The 19928-nt window shown below is 38.6% G+C and overlaps 1 protein-coding gene across 4 annotated transcripts in view; it reads right to left on the bottom strand.

Annotated features, from left to right (window-relative positions):
* clstn1 (calsyntenin 1) overlaps positions 1-19928 on the bottom strand; it is an 80370-nt gene that overhangs the window by 27684 nt on the left and 32758 nt on the right. For 2 of the 4 annotated variants that reach the window (XM_072244790.1, XM_072244788.1), the window contains exons 2-6: positions 16403-16525; positions 11768-11797; positions 7746-7941; positions 4049-4257; positions 408-557 (exon numbers count right to left, since the gene is read on the bottom strand). In XM_072244790.1, coding sequence (XP_072100891.1) covers positions 408-557; positions 4049-4257; positions 7746-7941; positions 11768-11797; positions 16403-16525 — 708 coding nt within the window. The remainder of the gene's footprint in view (positions 1-407; positions 558-4048; positions 4258-7745; positions 7942-11767; positions 11798-16402; positions 16526-19928) is intronic. The other 2 variants (XM_072244789.1, XM_072244791.1) reach the window with 1 other exon arrangement.

The raw sequence follows: 19928 nt of genomic DNA, 5'->3' as shown, positions 1-19928 counted from the left end.
TCAGCTTGGCTACAATTACGCTTGGACAATACAGTGGCTTTGCCTGCAATGTATACATGACATTAATTAATAAATAATAATTCTAAACACAAATCTGCAGATACTGGAAATCCAAAGCAACACACACAAAATGCTGGAGGAACTCAGCAGACAAGGCAGCATCCACGGAAACGAATAAACAGTTGATGTTTTGGGCCAAGACCCTTCCTCAAGACTGGAAAGGAAGGGGGAAGATGCCAGAATAAAAAGGTTGGGGGGAGGCGCAGGGAAGAGGAAGAAGGTGATAGGTTGAAAAAATAATGGGCTGGAGAGGAAGGAACCTGATTGGACAGGAGAGTAGAGTTGACCATAGGAGAAAAGGAAGGAGGAGACCTAGAAGGTGATAGGTGGCTAAACTTGCTCATTACCTTGCCAGCCAGGCTTGCATGTAGGTTTAATGTTGATCTTAACAAGAACATCTTCTGTTGAACGTTTCTTCCCACAATCATATGCAGTGACTGCAAGCTTATACTGCCGATCTTTGCTATAGTTCACCTTGTCTGTGTTCTTAATAAACCCTGCAAAAATCACCAACTTAATGTGAGAGAGAACCCAAAACAAATGTTTATCACTTCTGTATCAAGAAACAGAAAATAAGTTTACGAATGAATATTCAATACAAAAGCTTATTTGAATAAAAGGTATGGAATCAACTTAGATTATGAAAAAGGGAAACAAGTGCATTGGGCTTTCATTGAAAAAATGGGAAAGAAAAGGGGGAATTACAGACCCATCAGGATAATTTTACTAGTAACAAGATACTTAGGGGAAAAAATTGAAAGGATTGGACAAAGCCAACCTGGATTTGTGGCAGATAGATTTGATAGAAACCATGACAAAGAATTCCCAGCCAGTGTAGTGGCATCTGCACCGGACTTCGAGGCAAGTGGTCCCCAGTTTGAAGTCAGCTGCCTCCTTGCACGCTTTCCATCTATGCTGGGTTGAGCATCGAGCTAGCAACTCGGCCTCAAAAAACAGAGAAATGCAAAAGAAACAGCAAGGTCGCTGCCCGATGCGCCATAAGGCACAGAAAGGAACAACAATGACATAGAACCAGTGGATATCTTGTATATGGGTTTTCAGAATGCCTTTGTTAAAAGTTCCGCAGTGGTGATAGTGCGTAATATTAAAGAATGGATGCAGTGAAATTTATTTGACAGACAGGAAAAAGAAAGCAAAAGTAAATAAGTATTTTCCAGGATTGCAAGGGGTGAGGAATGGGGGAAATCAGTGCCTGGGCCATGGCGAATCACAATACAACATCTACGATTTGGAGAAGGAAATGTCATCTGTGATTTAGGTGTCATTTAAGTTTACAGATGATGCACAAAATGATTTCAGATTGAGACTTTTGATAAGTATACAACTTAATTCAGACAAGTTGAATGAGCATCAAATATAATTTAACAGTTTTCAATTTGGTAGAAACAGTAGAAAGGCAGATTAGACAACCTATGGAAGAACTGAGTGTCCTTGTTTACCAGTTCCTGAAATCAGTTTTAAAAAAAGCTGGATTTGTTGCTCTTCAGCGCAAATAGCTTTGACTATAAGAGGAAAGATGCTTTATTATAATTATACAAGAGTGGATCACAGGAGAAAGGGTAGAGGGAACCCAGGGGGGAAGTGACAGGCAGATGAGAAGAGGTAAGGGGGTGGGGGTGGGGTGCAGTTTACTGGAAGGCAAAATGGATCTTCTTGTCATCAGTTTAGAGGCAACCCAGATGGAATAAAAGGGTGTTGCTCCTTCATCCTGATGATGGCCTCATTGTGGCAAAAGAGGAGACGATGGATTGACATGTCGGAATCGAAATAGGAATCAGAATTAAAATGTTTGGCCACTGGGAATTTCCTCTTTAGGCACATGGAGCGGATATGCACAATGAAGCTATCCTCCAATTTATGATGAGAAGGAGGCTGCATCGGAAGCACTGGACAAAATACACAACCCCAGCAGATTTACAGGTGAAGTGCCCTGAACGGAACTGAGGGAGGAGGTGATGGGCAGGTGTAGCACTTGGGCAACTTGCAGGGATAAGTGCCTGGAGGGAGATTAGTTGGGAGGGACGAATAGACAAGGGAAGGCAGAGGGAGCAATCCTTACAGAAAACGGACAGAGAAGGTAAATAAATGTATGCTTAGTAGTACGGTCCCTTTGAGATGGCAGAAGTTGTGGAGGATGATGTGTTGGATACAGAAGCTGATGGGGTAGTAGGTAAGGACAACCCCAAGAGGAACTCTATCATTGTTAAAGCAGTGGGAAGGTGGGGTGACAGCAGATGTCTGGGAAATGGAGATGTGGGTAAGGGTAGCATCGGTGGTGGAGGAAGGGAAACCCCGTTCTTTGAAGGAGGACATCAGAGGAAGGCCTCATCCTGGAAACTGATGTAGCAGAGGCAAAGGAACTGAGAAAAGGGGATAGGATTTTTACAGGAGATAGGATGGAAAGAGATATAGTCAGGATAATTGTGGGAATCGGGTGGTTTATAAAAGATGTCAGTTGACAGTTTGTCTCCAGAGATGGAGACAGAAATCAAGAAAGGGATGGGAGGTGTAAGACCATGCTTGGAGTATTTCAGGCAATTTTTCTCTGGCCATGGAGAGTGCAGCAAAGATTCACTGGACAATTGATGAGATCATGGGACAGTCATTGAGAAATTGTGTTTAGGCCCGTATCTGTTCAACTTTGGAACAGACAGATACAGCATGGACACAGGCCTTTTGACACACCAGGTCCATAGGGATCAGTATCAACCACCCACTTACAGTGATCCCACATTACTTCCATTTTCGCTACATACTATTAATTCTCTCCAACCACACCCCACCTCAATTCTACAACTCATCTACAGAACAGGGTTAATGGAGAATAGATCTCAGTGGAATATACAAAATTCTGTCAGGGCTTGAAATGCAGAATGCAAGGGGATAAAGGAGGAAAGGGACCACACACTTAGGCCATACAGCAAGACATTTGAGACAACAGTGAGGATAATTTTATTTCCTACTTGGTGCATCTGAAATTCCTTTTCATAGAAAGTCTTGGGAGATAAAATTGCAAAAGATAATTAAAAAGGCAATGTGTAGAATTCTAAAAGCCATTTGGCCTGAAGTCTATGCTAGCTCCTTGAGCAATTCCATTGTTATAATTTCCATGCTTATTTTCCAATAACCAGTTCGCTTTCTCACATGCCCATTAGTTCCTATTACTCATCCACCTCAAGGTTAATTTGCAGTACTAACTAGAATGTCATTGGGATGTAGGAGGAAACACAGTCTCAGGAATTAATTTGCAGAGGATGATGTCAGGACTTAATCTGAGCCACTGGAGTTGAGGCAGCAATACTGTCTGCTGCACTACTGCAAAAAAGTGAGCGGGATGGGGGGCTGGTTAGAAGTATGGAGCAACAGCATGTCTTTTATATCAAGGGTGGCATAGTAGCATGGTGGTTAGCACAACACTTTACAGTATGAAGCACCTGGGTTCAATTCTGGCTACTCCTGTAAGGAGTTTGTACGTTCTCCGTCTGCCCGCGCAGGTTTCCTCCAAGTGCTTCAGTTTCCTCCCACAGTCCAAAGACACATAGTTGGTAGGTTAATTGGTCATTGTAAATTGTCCCATGATTAAGGCTAGGTTTAAATCGAGGGATTGCTGGGAGGTGCGGCTTGGTGGGCTGGAAGGGCCTATTCTGCGCTGTATCTCAAATAAATAATTAGCCATGATTTTATTTAAAGGCAGTGTATGCTTGAATGGCAGAATGGCCTTCTGTTCATATTTGACTATATTCCCACGCTACATTGAGCATGCAGCAATTCACACTGGAAAGTACAGGCCATCACTTAATCAATACAGGTTTCATTTCCGAGACAGAGAGGAAGCCTGTTAACATTACAAATCTATACTGGAAAAAGAAACATTTACTTTTGCTTTACAAAACAGTTCAGTAATGGAAATTTAATTTGCTGTGTATTTTTTGACATTAAGCTAATACCTACATGATTTACAACTTACCATCTTTATCAATAGTGAATGGCACATCAGGAGTAACAATTTCATAACTGCAAATTTGACTATATTGAGGTGAACAGTCTGCATCAATTGCTTCCACTCTCAAAATGCTGTCATATTTCTTTCCTTCAACAACTGTAGCTTTGTAGGATTTTTCCTTGAAAACTGGGGAGTATTCATTTACATCATTCACCTGGATATGAACATTAGCTCTACAAAACAGAAACATTGGTCAGTGACATGGCAGTGGTCACCAACTGAGAGGCAGGACCTGAATCACTTAAAAGATTAATATACTGCACTCTTTCCTTTTTATAAACACTTGTCCAGTCAGCACAAATTATTTGATTTCTATCAAAAAAGTTACTTTTAAACTGGGAGTCCCTCCTGAGATACCATGTTTACCTCCCCCATGAAACTACAATCTCCAAGTAAAAGCTTTAAGCTTACATAGATTTCACAGTAGAAGTCACTAGCTTATACACTTGTATCATTCAAAATCAACACTATGAGATCACCATGATAAATGACAATGGATTCTGGTTAATTAGACCATCAGTTAACTGGGGCAGCTGCTTATTTAGGACAACTCTTAAAGAACAATAAGCAAATTGAGAAAATAGCTGGGATTTCCTAATTTATTTGGGACACTATGCTGTTTATTTGGGTCAGCAGACCACTGCTGAAAGTCAGAAACCACACCACGCTTAGAGTGAACAGTTTTTAAATAGCATGCTCAAGAGCAGTAGTTTTTGTGACTGATAGTTGGTGAAAAATGAGCAGCAAGACAATTTGGAACTGTTTTGCACACCACAGTTTCAAACATTCAGGCCCAGAGATGCCAGAAACTCTTGGAGGTGAAAATGAAACAGTTTCACAGTTTCAAGAAGTTAGGAACTACAAAGAATTTGAAGGTATTGACAATCATCTTGATGTTACAATTAAGTTTTGGAGGATGCAATCATCAAGAGCATTCTATGAAGGCAGTCTATTATCTGCAGTAGGTGGCTGTGCTGATTTGGTTCATTTACAGTCAATCAAAAAATCATTAGGATTAGTAGTTTTATAGTTCTGTAGATGCTTACGAAATGTTCTAATTTGTTACTCAAACTGCAGTTTGTCTTTTTTTTAAACCTTAAAAAAACTATTTCCTTGAAACCAGTGGGGGGCAGCCCGATGTGTCCCAATTAACCCAAACCTACTGTATATGCCACTTAAAAATGAAAAGCTGGAGGCTTAACTTTTTCTTGAGGGAATGGGGGGCAGTTACTGTCTGGCACTTGCGTACTCATTTATCAGACATGCCAAAATGATGTTAATTATTTTGCAGATTATGACTTAGGTTGTCTGTCTTTATGAAAGGTTTATGAAATAATTTCACTAGTTGTGGGTGATATCACCCTAACAGACAGTGGTCCACACTGGGGCATGGCACATTTACGATAAAAATGTAATTATAAGCTTTCATTAACATATACTTGCTTAGACATGATACAATTTGGCAAGTGATTATCAGACTTAAGTACACTACTGGGCAAGTCTCAGGAACATATATAACTACAGTGCCTAAGAATTTTGCACAACATCGAGCAGACAGAGTTTGTAAATCTGACAGGAGCAAAGGATGCTGGAAAAGGTGAGGTTGGAGTGCCGTAGGAGGGGCGTGGGACAGGTGGCAGAGGAGTGCCAGGGGCAGGCGGGTGTCGTGGGTGCAGACACCAGTCAAGGTCGTTTGATTCCAAACAATTGGTTTATTGATCATTACTGAATGCCTCTCTGGCACATCTGCTCCCTCCACTGTCCCTTTTTCCCAACCACGATTCCCCTCTCCCTGCTCCTTTCACACTTCGTCCACAACAGAATCAGAATTCAGTTTATCACTCACACATCATGAAATCTGTTTTTTTTGCACAGCAGCAAAACAGTGCAATACATAAAATTACTACAGCACCTTAGCTATATATGTGCACAAAACTTTTTGCACAGTACCATACACAGAGAAATAACATCAGAATTTTACTAAAATGTTGGTTATTGAAATTCTACTGCAGGTGTCCCCAACCTTTTTTATGCAATGAACCCCAATGAACTCCGTGGACCCCAGGATGGGAACTCGTCTTACTGATTGCAAGCAGTGAGTTGCAAGTTGGGTGAGTGGGCAGATGCATGGCAGACGCAGTTTAATGTGGATAACTGTGAGGTTATCCACTTTGGTGGCAACAGGAAGGCAGATTACTATCTGAATGGTGTCAAGTTAGGAAAAGGGGAAGTACAACGAGATCTAGGTGTCCTTGTTCATCAGTCACTGAAAGTAAACATGCAGGTACAGCAGGCAGTGAAGAAAGCTGATGGCATGTTGGCCTTCATAACAAGGGGAGTTGAGTATAGGAGCAAAGAGGTCCTTCTGCAGTTGTACAGGGCCCTGGTGAGACCACACCTGGAGTACTGTGTACAGTTTTGGTCTCCAAATTTGAGGAAGGACATTCTAGCTATTGAGGGAGTGCAGCGTAGGTTCACAAGGTTAATTCCCCGGATGGCGGGACTGTCATATCTAGAAAGATTGGAGTGACTGGGGTTGTATACACTGGAATTTAGAAGGATGAGAGGGGATCTGATTGAAACATATAAGATTATTAAGGGATTGGACACGCTAGAGGCAGGAAACATGTTCCTGATGTTGGGGGAGTCCAGAACCAGAGGCCACAGTTTGAGAATAAGGGGTAGACAATTTAGAACGGAGTTGAGGAAAAACTTTTTCACACAGAGGGTTGTGGTTCTGTGGAATGCTCTGCCTCAGAAGGCAGTGGAGGCCAATTTTCTGGATTCTTTCAAAAAAGAGTTAGATAGAGCTCTTAAAGATAGCAGTGAAGGGATATGGGGAGAAGGCAGGAAAAGGGTACTGATTGTGGATAATCAGCTATGATCATAGTGAATGGTGGTGCTGGCTCGAAGGACTGAATGGCCTACTCCTGCACCTATTGTCTATTGCCTATTGCTCAAAAAGTGACCTATCTGGAATCAATAGCTTCCCCCTGACTAAATGCACAATTTAACAGTCAAGAGTTAAACAATAAGCCAAAACGCTGACAGCATATATACTTTAAGTAATTTCCTTTAAAATATCTGAGAATAAATAGAACAGAACAAACATACAGTAAATGTAATCCAATTTGCTCAACACAATATTCACGCCAGTTAGATTTCTAATACTGCTAATATTTGACCTTCTAGAATTTAAGCTGCCATTTTAATAATATAATCTAAGATGTCGCTTGGTAATTGCACAGGCCTGCTCTGATGTAACTGGTGACCTGCTATGGAATGCATCTTCAATCATTTGAGTAGTGCATGACAGCAAAAAAAAAACAGACCAAAGATCCGCTCATAATTTCATTAAATGCAGTCCACTATACGGATACAAAAGTGATTTATTTTGAACTGTTCTGAATGCACAGTCAAGGCCAGAACTTCAGCTTATGCAGATGAACTTTTTATTACATCCTATATTCGATCATTATGAGCAGTAATTAGTGAATCCATTGGTTATACCATGTCTTCTGTTCCAATGTTATTTGCAGAGATACAGCCAATTACAGGCACTTCTAGATGAACTAGCCCACGCTACCCAATTACATCCATGTGACCATGTGTAATAAAGGAGAAGTCAGTAATTTTGTCTTGTATTGCAGTATACACTTACTTATGGGATTTTTTCATATTTTCTCCATCTGGACCCTCTCCACAGTCATAGGCCTGGATAGTAAATGTATACTCTTTCTGCAGCTCACAGTCCATCACTTCTTTCGAACGCAAGACAGCTTCACCAGTGGTTTTGTCAACCATCACAGCTTCAAAAGGAACATTCTGCCCATGAATTCTAAATCCACAGATCTCACCTAGAGATTAACAAACAGCAAGTTAGAACTTGAACAACAATGCAACAATTTAACAAAAAAGTTTAATGTGCAACAGCAGTCCAAACTTCGCAGCCAAGGGTTTTGCTTTTATTGTGAGGGTCTGTTGAGAAAGCAAAGCCTGTGCCTTGTTTGGGTAAGTTCTGGGACTTAGTATGGGTGCATATGCCTGCCTTCCAAGCCACTGGTTTACAATGCATCCACTCATGCAGGAAAGAGAGATAAAAGGAGAGAGAAAGAGACAGGCATTTCACAGGATTACTTATGACAGCTATAACTTGTAAAATACAGCCATGGCTGCTGGGATCTTCTATGCCAAGCTACTGGGCAGAGCTGGGCTGTCTATTCTGACCAGGATAAAAAGTTAAAGTGCAAGTTAAAAATCTGGAAATGTACAAGCATTTGACACAGGTTCAGCACAGTTTCACAAATTCTGTCAATTTCCTTTTGAAAAACAATGTGTTTTAAGTCTTCCTGTGCAATGTATCTGTCTACAATTAGGAATCAAGATAAATCACTGGATGGCAACTCAGCATTAGAAATATCAGTTGGATTTCCTATTCAAAAAAAATTAACACCTTACATGAATTGATTCTAACCAGATAAGTCCTTTTGACAACTGGGGATGGCAACCAGAGAACCCAAATCAAATATATTTAAAGTGAATTCTGCGGATTAACAAAATTATTTGTAAGCTCAAGAATTCTTCTGAAGATTTAAAATATTAAACAGCAAGTTGGACCACATATTTGATGACAAATTCAGTATTTGTGACAGGTCAGAATTTCTCTGTCCAGTATTAACACAAGAGAAATTTGGGGTGGAAGGGGGTGGAGGAGAAGCACAGAAGGGCTAGATATCACATCAACAAATTCACCTAATCAGAAATACCAGAGTGCAATTTTTAGGTACCAAGGACAAAACTACTGGAGACATTTGGCAAGTAAGCTGGATTTTCATTTCAACTTCATAAAGAATTTATATTGAATAATCTACTGTAAATTGTCCAATGGCTATTAAATTATGATACAAATGACTAAGAACTTCACACTGAATTCAAGAGCTCTAAGAGTACCTATACTTTCAGCAATTTTTTCATCTTATTTCAACTATTAAGAGCTGTTACCTTCTAGATGAGTAAATGCAGACACTAGAATGTTTTGGACGACTCAATGACTTCACTTCATCCAAAATCTTCTCCAATCTCATAATTCTTAACAGATCTGCCAGTACAGGCCTTCTGGCCATTTCCTGGATTCATCCACTCCTCCAAAAGGAGCTTGTACTCACAGATTTAAAGACCCGAAGCTATGGAACTTTCTCCTTAGACTCCCTCCTCTTTCCTTCTAATCATCCACCCCGTATCTCCTTCATATTGCTTGACATAAATTTTCATTCAATATTGTCCCTCAGAGAAACCAAGCAGTGTCTTATGTTAAATGCATAAAATTTAAGCTGTTGATTTCTTGTAACAGGGATAACAAGACCAAACATATTCACTGGGGGAAAGTGAGGTGACAGGGAAGGATAAATGAACCAGAGGGCACAGATGCAATTTTAAGTTTGTTTTCCTTTATTTCCATTAGATGTTTGTGTGCAATCTGTCATGTTGCGATTAGATCCTCCTGCCAACAGCAATGCCCCATCACAAAGTGTTTAATAATGAATTTCTAAAGGTAGGTAAAGTGGCAATTGCAGGATGTAATTTATGCACAGAGTAAATGAATGTATGAAGAGCTTTTCCACTGGCATTAACAGAGGGGAGAATGTTCAGGATAGCAGCATGCACTGCCTTTGAATTAATGCGGAATCTTTGCTAAGGTAGCATTTGGTGGGAATGGAAAAGGTATAAAAGCTTCTTTCTTTAGGGGCAATCTATACACAGCATTTCTAAACATTCACACTTCTGTACAGCAAAAAGCTAGTACAAAAATAATGTTTAAATACTAGAACAGCATGAAACCAGAAATGAAATTTAAACCAGTATCCTGCCAGCTAAACCAAGATGACACTTGCATAATATGCCACTCCGGGATAATCAATCACATGATCATGCAAAAAGGGCAGGGCAGATTGAGAGTGTTCTTGTGCACCAATCAATAAAGTGCTAACAGGCAGTTGGAACAAGTAGCTAAGGCTACAGGTGGCATTTTGACCTTCACAACAAGGGTTTTGGAATTTAAAATTCAGGATGCTTTGTTAAATTTGCAGTTGGATTGATGTCACATGGAATACTGCACACAGTTCTGGTTCCCTCTAAATGTAATAATATTGGAGGCAGACCATCAGACTATCTTGAAATGAGAGGATTGTCCTTCAAGTCACAGAATCATCCTGCCAGGACATTAAATAGCTATTCTTTGGAGTTTAGAAAAATGAGAGGTGATCTTAGTCAAACATACAAGACTACAAGGAGGCTTGACAGAATAAACTCCAAAGGGACAGTCATAGAAATTACCAGAGGATGGTGGATCTCTGGAATTTTCTGGCTTAGCATGTGGTGAAAGCTAAATCACTGGAACTATTTAAAGTGCAGATGGAAGAATATTTGATAGATTGAAGAGTATGAAGGAAAAGTAAAGAGGAGTTGAGGGCAGCAGACAACAGCCAAGACCATATTAAGTGGCAAGGCAGGCTTAAAAGGCCCAATAGTCTACTCCTGCCTGTTTTGCTTTCCTTTGCCACTGCCTAGAAAGTGAACATGCTTAAAGTAATTAATTTCTGCATGTAATTAAGAGAAAGGATAGCATATCAAATAACCTTGCAATGGAAAGAACTAGCGGCCCATAAATTACAATCAGCACCATGTTCATATTTGTCATGCAATTCTAAATTAATATTCAATAACGGAAATGGGGGGGGGGGAGGAAATAAAGGATCATGCAAGTCCCACAGTTTGCCATTTTTATTTGTGATTCTCATGTATCTGATGCACAAGATTTTCATTATCAATGGTGTAGGTATTGCACTTCACAGCTTCAATCTATTCAAGAGGCATCTGACAGTGGAATCCCATCTGAGTGATGTGGACCAAACTTTGCTGGACACTAGATAAAGCAGATACCTGCTTCATTAAGTTTGCACTTTCCATCTAGCCACTTGTACACCAACTCACCACTGTTCCCACTCCTCTAACGCAAACTGATTCTGACTCACAGATATCTAGCCAATGTACTTCCTCCCACACAAGCACAGATGACCTTGTCTTCTTGAAGTCTAACCCTTTGCTTATCCCAATTCTCTCCCACCACTTATTTCCAAGTAAAGCCTAACCCCTATATGTGCCCCACAAGCCCTCTCCAGGCTACCCTTCTCTCCATCAAGGACAGCTCACCATCTATACCTGCACTCAGTTATCAACTACATATTTCCAGTCAAGCATTTTGTTGTTTGAATCTGAAATTACTACTAGGCATAACAAACAAGATATTCCAATTTTGATAAGGTACCAGGACTAAAATCTAGACAACAAAACCCAAGGTTTTTATATAGCTGGATTTATATTATCAGGTTAGCCTCAGGCAATAACTACACAAAGTCAGGAAGAAAATTCATTTTTTTTTACCCACATCAGAAGAGTTTGGGCTGAATGCAAACTTGAAATATGAAATGTCAAATTAACTGATATTTCTAATGAACTCATGTTAAACTTTACATCCAGTAATTTTTCAGATAAGCCTGGATAACAATGGGGAATAATATGGATGACAGGATTTGCTGTTTAAGTGCTGATTCCCCATTTTATGACCAGAGTTAGTGGGTTAATACAACTGTTCATGAAGAATGAAGGAAAGAACCCAGGTATCACCTTCTTTGGTGAATGTCACCTCATACCTCTCTATAAGGGGAAGAAAAGATAAACAGAGGTCAGTCATCAAGTAAGAAAGCAAAAGGGTGAAGACAGGAACAAGTAAAAGGGATCATTGCAAACACAAAGCAACTTATACAGATTTTTCTTTCATGCATGTATAACTTTTTAGGATCTTTGACAAACCAACAGTGGGATTTAGTCCAAAGAGATTAAAGAAAATTCTTGGCACAACATAGCTCATTATAAACATACTAACCTTCACAGTTCCAGGTTCCCTTTAAAAACAGGTTATATAAAAATAAATTATCTATCATGATTCAAGCCAAAAGCAATGCATTGCAGAATTATATAATTTCTGCATCATCTATTTTTTTCAGAATGAAAGTAACTTGATACTTAAATGCACCATTTTGAAAGATGATCAAAATTATTCACAGTGCTACCACATAAATAGCATCGGGTGCATAATAATCCAACAGATTACAGAATTTTACCTGTATAAAATAAAATTCAGTTAACATTTAGAATGGAATACTGCTAATCCTTTAACTACAATCCTATTAGTTGCAGATATTTTTGTGATTTATATTTATGAAATATTTCACTGTAAACTAACCATGAAATATTCCATTAGGTAACAGTGAAATATTTCATAACCTACTTTGACCTTGGAGTTTCAATTTTATACCAGATCCAAGTGACATTGCTGACGACATCATGTACATAATTAAATATTACATCAATAACATCTATTTAAAGCTTTGCTCCCTCCTTTCAAAATAATCCAATCATTTCTATCAACCAACAACTATTAGGTACTAAAGCAAGATACTGTGACATATTCAAAAGATAGAATTGCATTTTCTAACTACTTCCAGTAACACTAGACATACATTTAATGGGAGACATCAACAACATTTGAATTATTAAAATAGTTAACAACAGCCTTCTTTTAAAGTTTTTACCTCATCTCTAGACCTGCATTTTTATTTATAATCTGTTAAAGTCGTTAATCATAAAGTTGAAGTTACAAAGCAAGTTTTATTCTGGGGAAGACCAAGTTTTTAAATCACTGCATCAGTCCCATAATGAGGGGTTGGACAAACTTGGGTTGTTTTCTCTGGAGGCTGAAGGGAGATTTGAGGAATTTATAAGATTATTAGAGGCCTAGACAGTAGTAGACAGACAGTATCTTTTTCCCAGGATTGAAATGTCTATGAATTGTTTAATACCAGAGGGCATGTATTTAAGGCAGGGTAATTTCAAAGGAGATGAGATGAAAGGGGCAATTTAAAAAAAATACAGTGGTAGGTGCCTGTACTGCACTGCTTGGAATCTGGGGTCATGGTAGAGGTAGATGCATTAGGGCCTTTTAGGAGACATTTAGAAAGGCACACGCCTGCAAGGAAAATGGAAGGATATGGACATTATGTAGGCAGAAGGGATTAGTTTAGTTGGCCATTTGATTTCTAACTTAACTGGTATGGCACAACATTGTGGGCTGAAGGACCTTGGGTTCCTATGCTGTACTGTTCTATGTTCTATTATTTTCAGGCAATAGGCAAAAGGAAGGATTGGACAAACCTACTAAACCTGTTTATTGCAATGCTTGAGATGAGGATCTAAGCATTTCCCAACTGAATTTGAAACACCTCATGGGATGATACCAATTCCATCTCTGCCCACTCCTCCAAATCTGACTAAATCATCCTCCTACCCTGGTCACTTCTGCAATAGTAGATTCATGCTTGCATTGCTATAATCTGTCAGGTAGCTTTTCAGCCGGGGCAAGATTTAAAATGAGATTAGGTATTTTCATGCTTAGAGTATTAGGGAAAATCTTACCCATCTACAACTTTACTCTTATCTGATTATATAAAATTTTGAGAATAAACAGTGTATCTAAAAGTATCATGGCTAATTCTTTCCTCACCACCCTGTGCAGAAATAGGTAGAGGGAAGGTTGATACATGCAAAGGGATATTGACAGCATTTTCAGGAGAATAAAGAATACAAAATCAAGATGCTTAAAAGCAATAGCATTAAGAGGACAAATGGTCAGAGGAAGGGAAAACAAAGGTTATTCCCTACAGACAGGATGAAAAACTATAAAAACATGATGGCTAAAGATCTACCATAGGAAAGCTAGTAGCAAAACTGATGAGTTCAGCATCTGGTGCGAAATAAAAACATGTGCCCACTTAAGACAAATCCTGGATGGCAGATTAGCCACAATACTGCAGTGACTAAGGGACCAGATTTAGGAGAAGAAATTAACTGATAAATAGGCCAGAAATATTAGTAGATAACACCTGGAGAGAGTGGCAGAAGAGGAAACAAAGTAATACACAAAAATTGGAGATGAATTATGCAGAAATCAGCAGCAAACCCTTGCATGGTAAAATGGCAAATCAAGTGATTTATGTGCAACTGAGAGTTTGTATGCCAAGAGGATGACTGAAAAAGTGATTAATGAAACCCAGATAAGGAAAACAGTCTGGAGAATGATTTCAAAACATTTGAACAATCCCCAAGTTCATTAATATGGAGAGCTAGAGGATTTAAGCAACACTGCCTCTCAGGTATATTAAGGGAGAGTTTAAGTAATCAAAATTTACAATAGAAGATTGTGACAATCAAAAATAAACCCTTCAACCAATAGGCTTGAATTAACCAAAATCTGTAAAGAATGTTTCTTTTTACACGACAAATCATCAGGTCTAATTTGCACTAATTGGATTGAGGGCCATTCAAAATCCTGTTGAGGATCAAAAGACCTTCTGGACAACTGCTGTCATATTCACACCATCTGGAACTCAATGTTCCAAACTCACTAATTCATTTGGCAAAAACTGAACAAATCTCAATGGAAGAATACCTTAAATGTGTTATGTAAAATTGCTGGCTGGATTACAATGCAAACTGCTGGATCGACTCAGACAAAAGTCATGGATTGCCAAGCAATGGATATGAAAGATGCTAATACAACTAGAATGCTCGACAGTGCAAATTCCACATAGTAGACTTTGTTTGCAGATTCTAAGGTTTACCAAGGGGCCCTAAGCCATCCTGAATCATAAGCTATGGGTGACAACTGCAAGTTATGGAGAAATTATTTGGAATTCAGTTACAGATAGGCCAGAACTCACACCATTATGGATAAGCTTTGAAGCTTTTAAAAGAAAACAACAGTTAAAATTGCCAAGCTGCACCTGTGTGGTTAATGTTGTGGCACCTGGATATTTTGCTTTTAAGAAAATACTTTACCAATGAGGAGTGTTCTGTGCCTCTATTTTCACTAAACTACTAGATACATATTGTGTTTATCCACCTGCAGAATGAACTATTAAGTGGATCAAGTTGTTTTTTCAAAAATTAGATGTTTTATTTCAAGTTAAAAGGGTTTTGTGTTTAAATATAACCATTCAGCTGTTGAGCAGTAATATGCAAAGAATGCCCACTGTTCACACTGCTGTGGTGTAAATTCACCACAGTATCCATATTTTTATATAGATATATAATATATATGATATATAAAATATATAAAGCCCAATGTTTTGCTTTAGTTTCTGGCTTCAGCCACATGGGGAGAAGTGGGGTTATGATAGGGAGTGGGCAAGGACTGAACACAACATTCAGTACGTGCAGTCAAATTGATTGAAACACAGAAACAGAATATCAAAATTAATTGCTGTACCGCTCATTTTATCAATTACCAAAAGTAAACTTCAATTAGTTTGTGTAATCCTGATTGTTGCAAGCTGAATAACTATCTTCCAGAATAAAATGGAACTAGGCAATGTTTTCAAATTGACAAATTTTTATAAAACTTGACACCAGAGTGGTGTAGAACAATAATACATCATTTGCAGGGAGAGTCAGATTGAAGATCTTAATTATTTAAGGGCTGCTCATGTGAATATTTACCTTAATCACACAAGACTTTGAAAACTCTACAAATTAAAGCACAAATGCTAATGTTTATTATGAACTGGGTTCTGTTTAGAAAATTAGAAAACTAAGGGCCAATAAATTGCTTGCAATAAAAAGCTACTCATTTTCTTGCGCAAATTCATGAAAATTTTAATATATCTTTTAAGCATATGCAAATAGCGTCCAAAATCTTCAAACAGCAGACCATTAATGCTCAGAACTACAAGACCCTGCTGATCTTCTCAAATTCAATTTATCAAATAGCCTCTTAAGACCCCAGTATTATTGCAACGGCCTAAGTAAAAGAGCAGCTTAAATACCTCGACCGGTATATACGAGGTATTCTGCTGTTGGCTACTGGAAGAGCCCTCAAGACTCGAGGACAAACAAGGTGAGCCCTTGGTTTAGTATTCCATCGTTTAAGCTTCAACAGTGCAGCACTGCCAGTTTTTAAGTTTAATAAAGCCACTTTAAATGGAACACAATTTTACTAAAGCGCCAATTATGTGACAAAGTTGACAAAAAGATGTCCATAGGTAGCAGCACAAATCCCTGATGCAAAAGATTAATATTTCTAAATCAAGTTCACAAGCATTCTTTGATGTGTGTTTCAAAAAATAATACGTCTACAGATTTACAATATAATCAATCATTTAAATGCAGAACATAACATTTGGTCATGAGAATGAATTTACATACCTGCATAACGCAGAGGTGCATCTTTATCCAAGGCAATCAGTGGAGGATCCAGCAGCACTGTGACATCATTCTCTGTTACAATACCATGATAAGTGGTTTCTATCCAAGGCTTGTGCTTGTTTACTGCAGAAATAAACATAATCAATGGTTAACTACAAATAATTTGTTTTAATACCATGAAAAATATAAATCTGATCGTTTTCAATATTAATTTTAAAATGAAATTCCAAATTTGCAGCTTCAAAATGATATCCACGCATCTCGTTATACTTTGCATTATTGATACAAGCTCCATAATAGTGCGGCTTTCTTAATGCAAACTTCCTTCTTATATATTCAGTCACAATACTAGTCTGAAGAAAACTGCAGTACTGAGTCACGTTTCATCCAAGAATGCTATCATGTACAGTCTACTAATCTGGTCATATCCCAACTGGATAGGAAGAGAAAGAATTTGGAACCAAAGGCCAGCATCCAATTGACTGGATTTCATGCACATGGAATGCAATAATCTACACAAGACTATAATTAAACAGTATGCAGTTAAATCAGCAGCATTAGAGATGGAATTATAGGCATGAATAAATCAAACAATGCAAATATCTTCTTACAAAGGGATTACGATGGGGTAAAAACTAGGACAAATACCAAGCTTGAAAACTGATAATTTTAAAAAGATGACAATCTACATCCCAGTGCTTTGAAAGAAGGTATTTTAGGGATATTGGATGTACTTATTGTAGTCCAATGTTTATAGATTTTTGGAATTGTTCAAGTGGACGGCAGCAATGTGACCCCACAGCTTAAAGAGAGGAGACAGAAAAATGCTACAATCTAAAAATGATAAAATCTCTTAGCTTTTTCAATCTCTCCTTGTAGAGTAAGCCTGCTATCATTGGAATATTAGAGTCAAAGAAAACAACAGCACAGAAACAGGCTTTCTGTCCAAAACATCCACACCATGCTGAACCATTTAAACTGCGTAGTCCCATCAACCTGCACCTGTACCATAGCCCTCCATACCCCTCCTATTCATGTAACTATCCAAACTTGCTTTAACGTAGAAATCGAAATCACATCCACCATTTGTACTGGCAGCTCGTTCCACACTTTCACCGCCCTGAGTGAAGGTGTTTCCCCTCACGTTCCCCTTAAACATTTCACCTTTCACCCTTAACCCAACCTCAGTAGAAAAAGCCTGCTTGCACTTACCCTATCTCTACCTCTCAATTTTATATACATCTATCAAATTTCCCTTCAAACTTCTATGTTGTAGGGAATAAAGTTCTAACCTATTCAATCTTTCCCTAAACTCAGGTACTCCAGTCCCAGCAATATCATTGTAAATTTTCTCTACTCCTTCAATCTTATTTGCATTTATCCTGTAGGTAGATGACCAAATCTGCACAATCCAAATTAGGCCTCACCAATGTCTTATGCAACTTCAACATAACATCTCAACTCCTATACTCAATACTTTGATCTATGAAGACCAATGTTCCAAAAGCTTTCTTTATGACACTATCTGCCTGTGACACCACTTTCAATGAATTATGGACCTGTATTCCCATAATTTTGTTCTGGGAATGTTAGTTGTACAGTATGCAGTACTCTATACAGTAATCTGGACAGATCCCAAAACCCTATACACTTGCAATGAGTCTTTCTTATTCTAAGACAAAAATCAAATAAAGGCTAAGATATCATTTGTCCTCTTTATCATTTAAATGCTGGACTTCAGTAACTTGCATACAAGTATAGATAGGTCTTTTGAGCATCAGGATTATCCAATCTCTTACCATTTAAGAAATTCACAGCTTTTCTATGATTCACAACAAAAATGGACATTTCCTACATTCTATTCGATTTGCACATCTTGCCCACTCACTCAATTTACCCACAACCCTTTGAAGTCTCTTTACATCTTCCTCTATACTTACAACACCATCTAGTTTCATATCATAAGCAAACTTGGAAAATAAGACATTTGGTCTTCTCAGACAAATCACTGGTTATAGACTGTGAACAACTGAGGCCCAAGCATACACGTTTGTGATGCCCTACTACCACTCGATATCAACTCTGCTTTCTATCCATTTAAACAATTTTTCCCTTCTCCAAAATCTAGGTCTAATTAGGGGTAAACGATTCCTGTAACCTACTCTATCTATAACCCATTTAAATCTCTTATACCTCGATACTGTCCCATTATAACCTCCTCCACTCGAGGAAGAACAGATCTACCCTCTCTAGTCTTCATCATCATCATCAGATGCCGTGCCCAGTTTGACTGCCATGGCCCACACACTCCTGTTTCGGCTCAAGTGGATCAATTTATTGGCATTCATTTCCATAGTCATTTGTCTTCCTCTTCCTCTTGCTTTCTTCCCTTCAATCTTTCCCATAATTTCCTCCAGTCTCCACATAACTGAAAAACATCATAGGTAAAATCCTAGTGAAGTTCCTCTGCATCCTCTTCACTTTCCTACTGGTGACCAGGTTTGTACACAGTATTCCAGCCGAGATTTGACCAATACTTTGTGAAGTTGGATCATAACTTCATTTCCCCAATTAATGAAGGCCAGTATCCCATATGCCTTCTGAAGCAGGTAGTCTATTTGCCCTGCCACCTTCAGGGATCTCTGGACCCGCAACATAGTCTTTGTTCCTCGAAATGGCTGTTTTTAAAGTATTACCTTATCTTTGCATTCCAGCCTATAAAATGTGCTCCCCCTCTGCAAATTTAGTCATGTTTTTCTCACTTCTCCAGTTCTCATAAAGGATCTCTCATCAAAATAGACAACTGATCCTTTCCCAAAAGATGCGGCCTGCTTTTCCAGCAGTTTGTCTACTCTGGGATTACCGGCTTCTAAAAGATTTTTGTTAGCTCTTAGTCACAAGTACACCTGGAAAGTATTTACCAATACTGCTTTGATAAAATCTGTAATGTTGTCTCAGGCAAGAGAATTTGTAGATATAAACAAAAAAAAAATGCTGGGAGAATCAGTTGGTCAGGCAGCAAATGTAGAAACAGAAAAATGGTTGACATTTCCAGACAAGACACTACACCAAAACAGAATCTCCTGTGACACAATTTGTGGTTTCGTAAGTTTCATCTGCAACCCTTTTCTTTTGAAAATGAAAATAAAGGAAAGCAAATCAGTTTAGACTAGCAGAAAAGATTAGGTGAAGGAAGGGATAGGTAGAACAATCTCTGAAAGGTTAACGGGGACAGTAATATGCACATTCAGCTGATTTTATCAGTATAATGCATTGAAAATAAGACATGCCTAGCAAGTCAGATAGTACAAAAAGGATAATATAAAAAGGACTTCAGGAAGTACAGGTCAACCATCTCCCATCCCCACTGATGATGCAAAGATCATTGCCAGAGGCTCAGCAATCTTCTCTCTTGCCTCCCACAGTAGCCTCTCTCCATTACACATCAATGGTTCTGCTGTGGAGAGTGAAGAGCACAAAGTTCCTTGATATGCACATAACGGATGATTGAACCTGAACTCACAGT

This window comes from Mobula birostris, chromosome 27, assembly GCF_030028105.1.
Source record: "Mobula birostris isolate sMobBir1 chromosome 27, sMobBir1.hap1, whole genome shotgun sequence".
In the NCBI taxonomy this organism is placed as follows: domain Eukaryota; kingdom Metazoa; phylum Chordata; class Chondrichthyes; order Myliobatiformes; family Myliobatidae; genus Mobula; species Mobula birostris.
The sequence above is the reverse complement of the archived record's forward strand: the minus strand, read 5'-3'. Positions and strand labels throughout refer to the sequence as shown.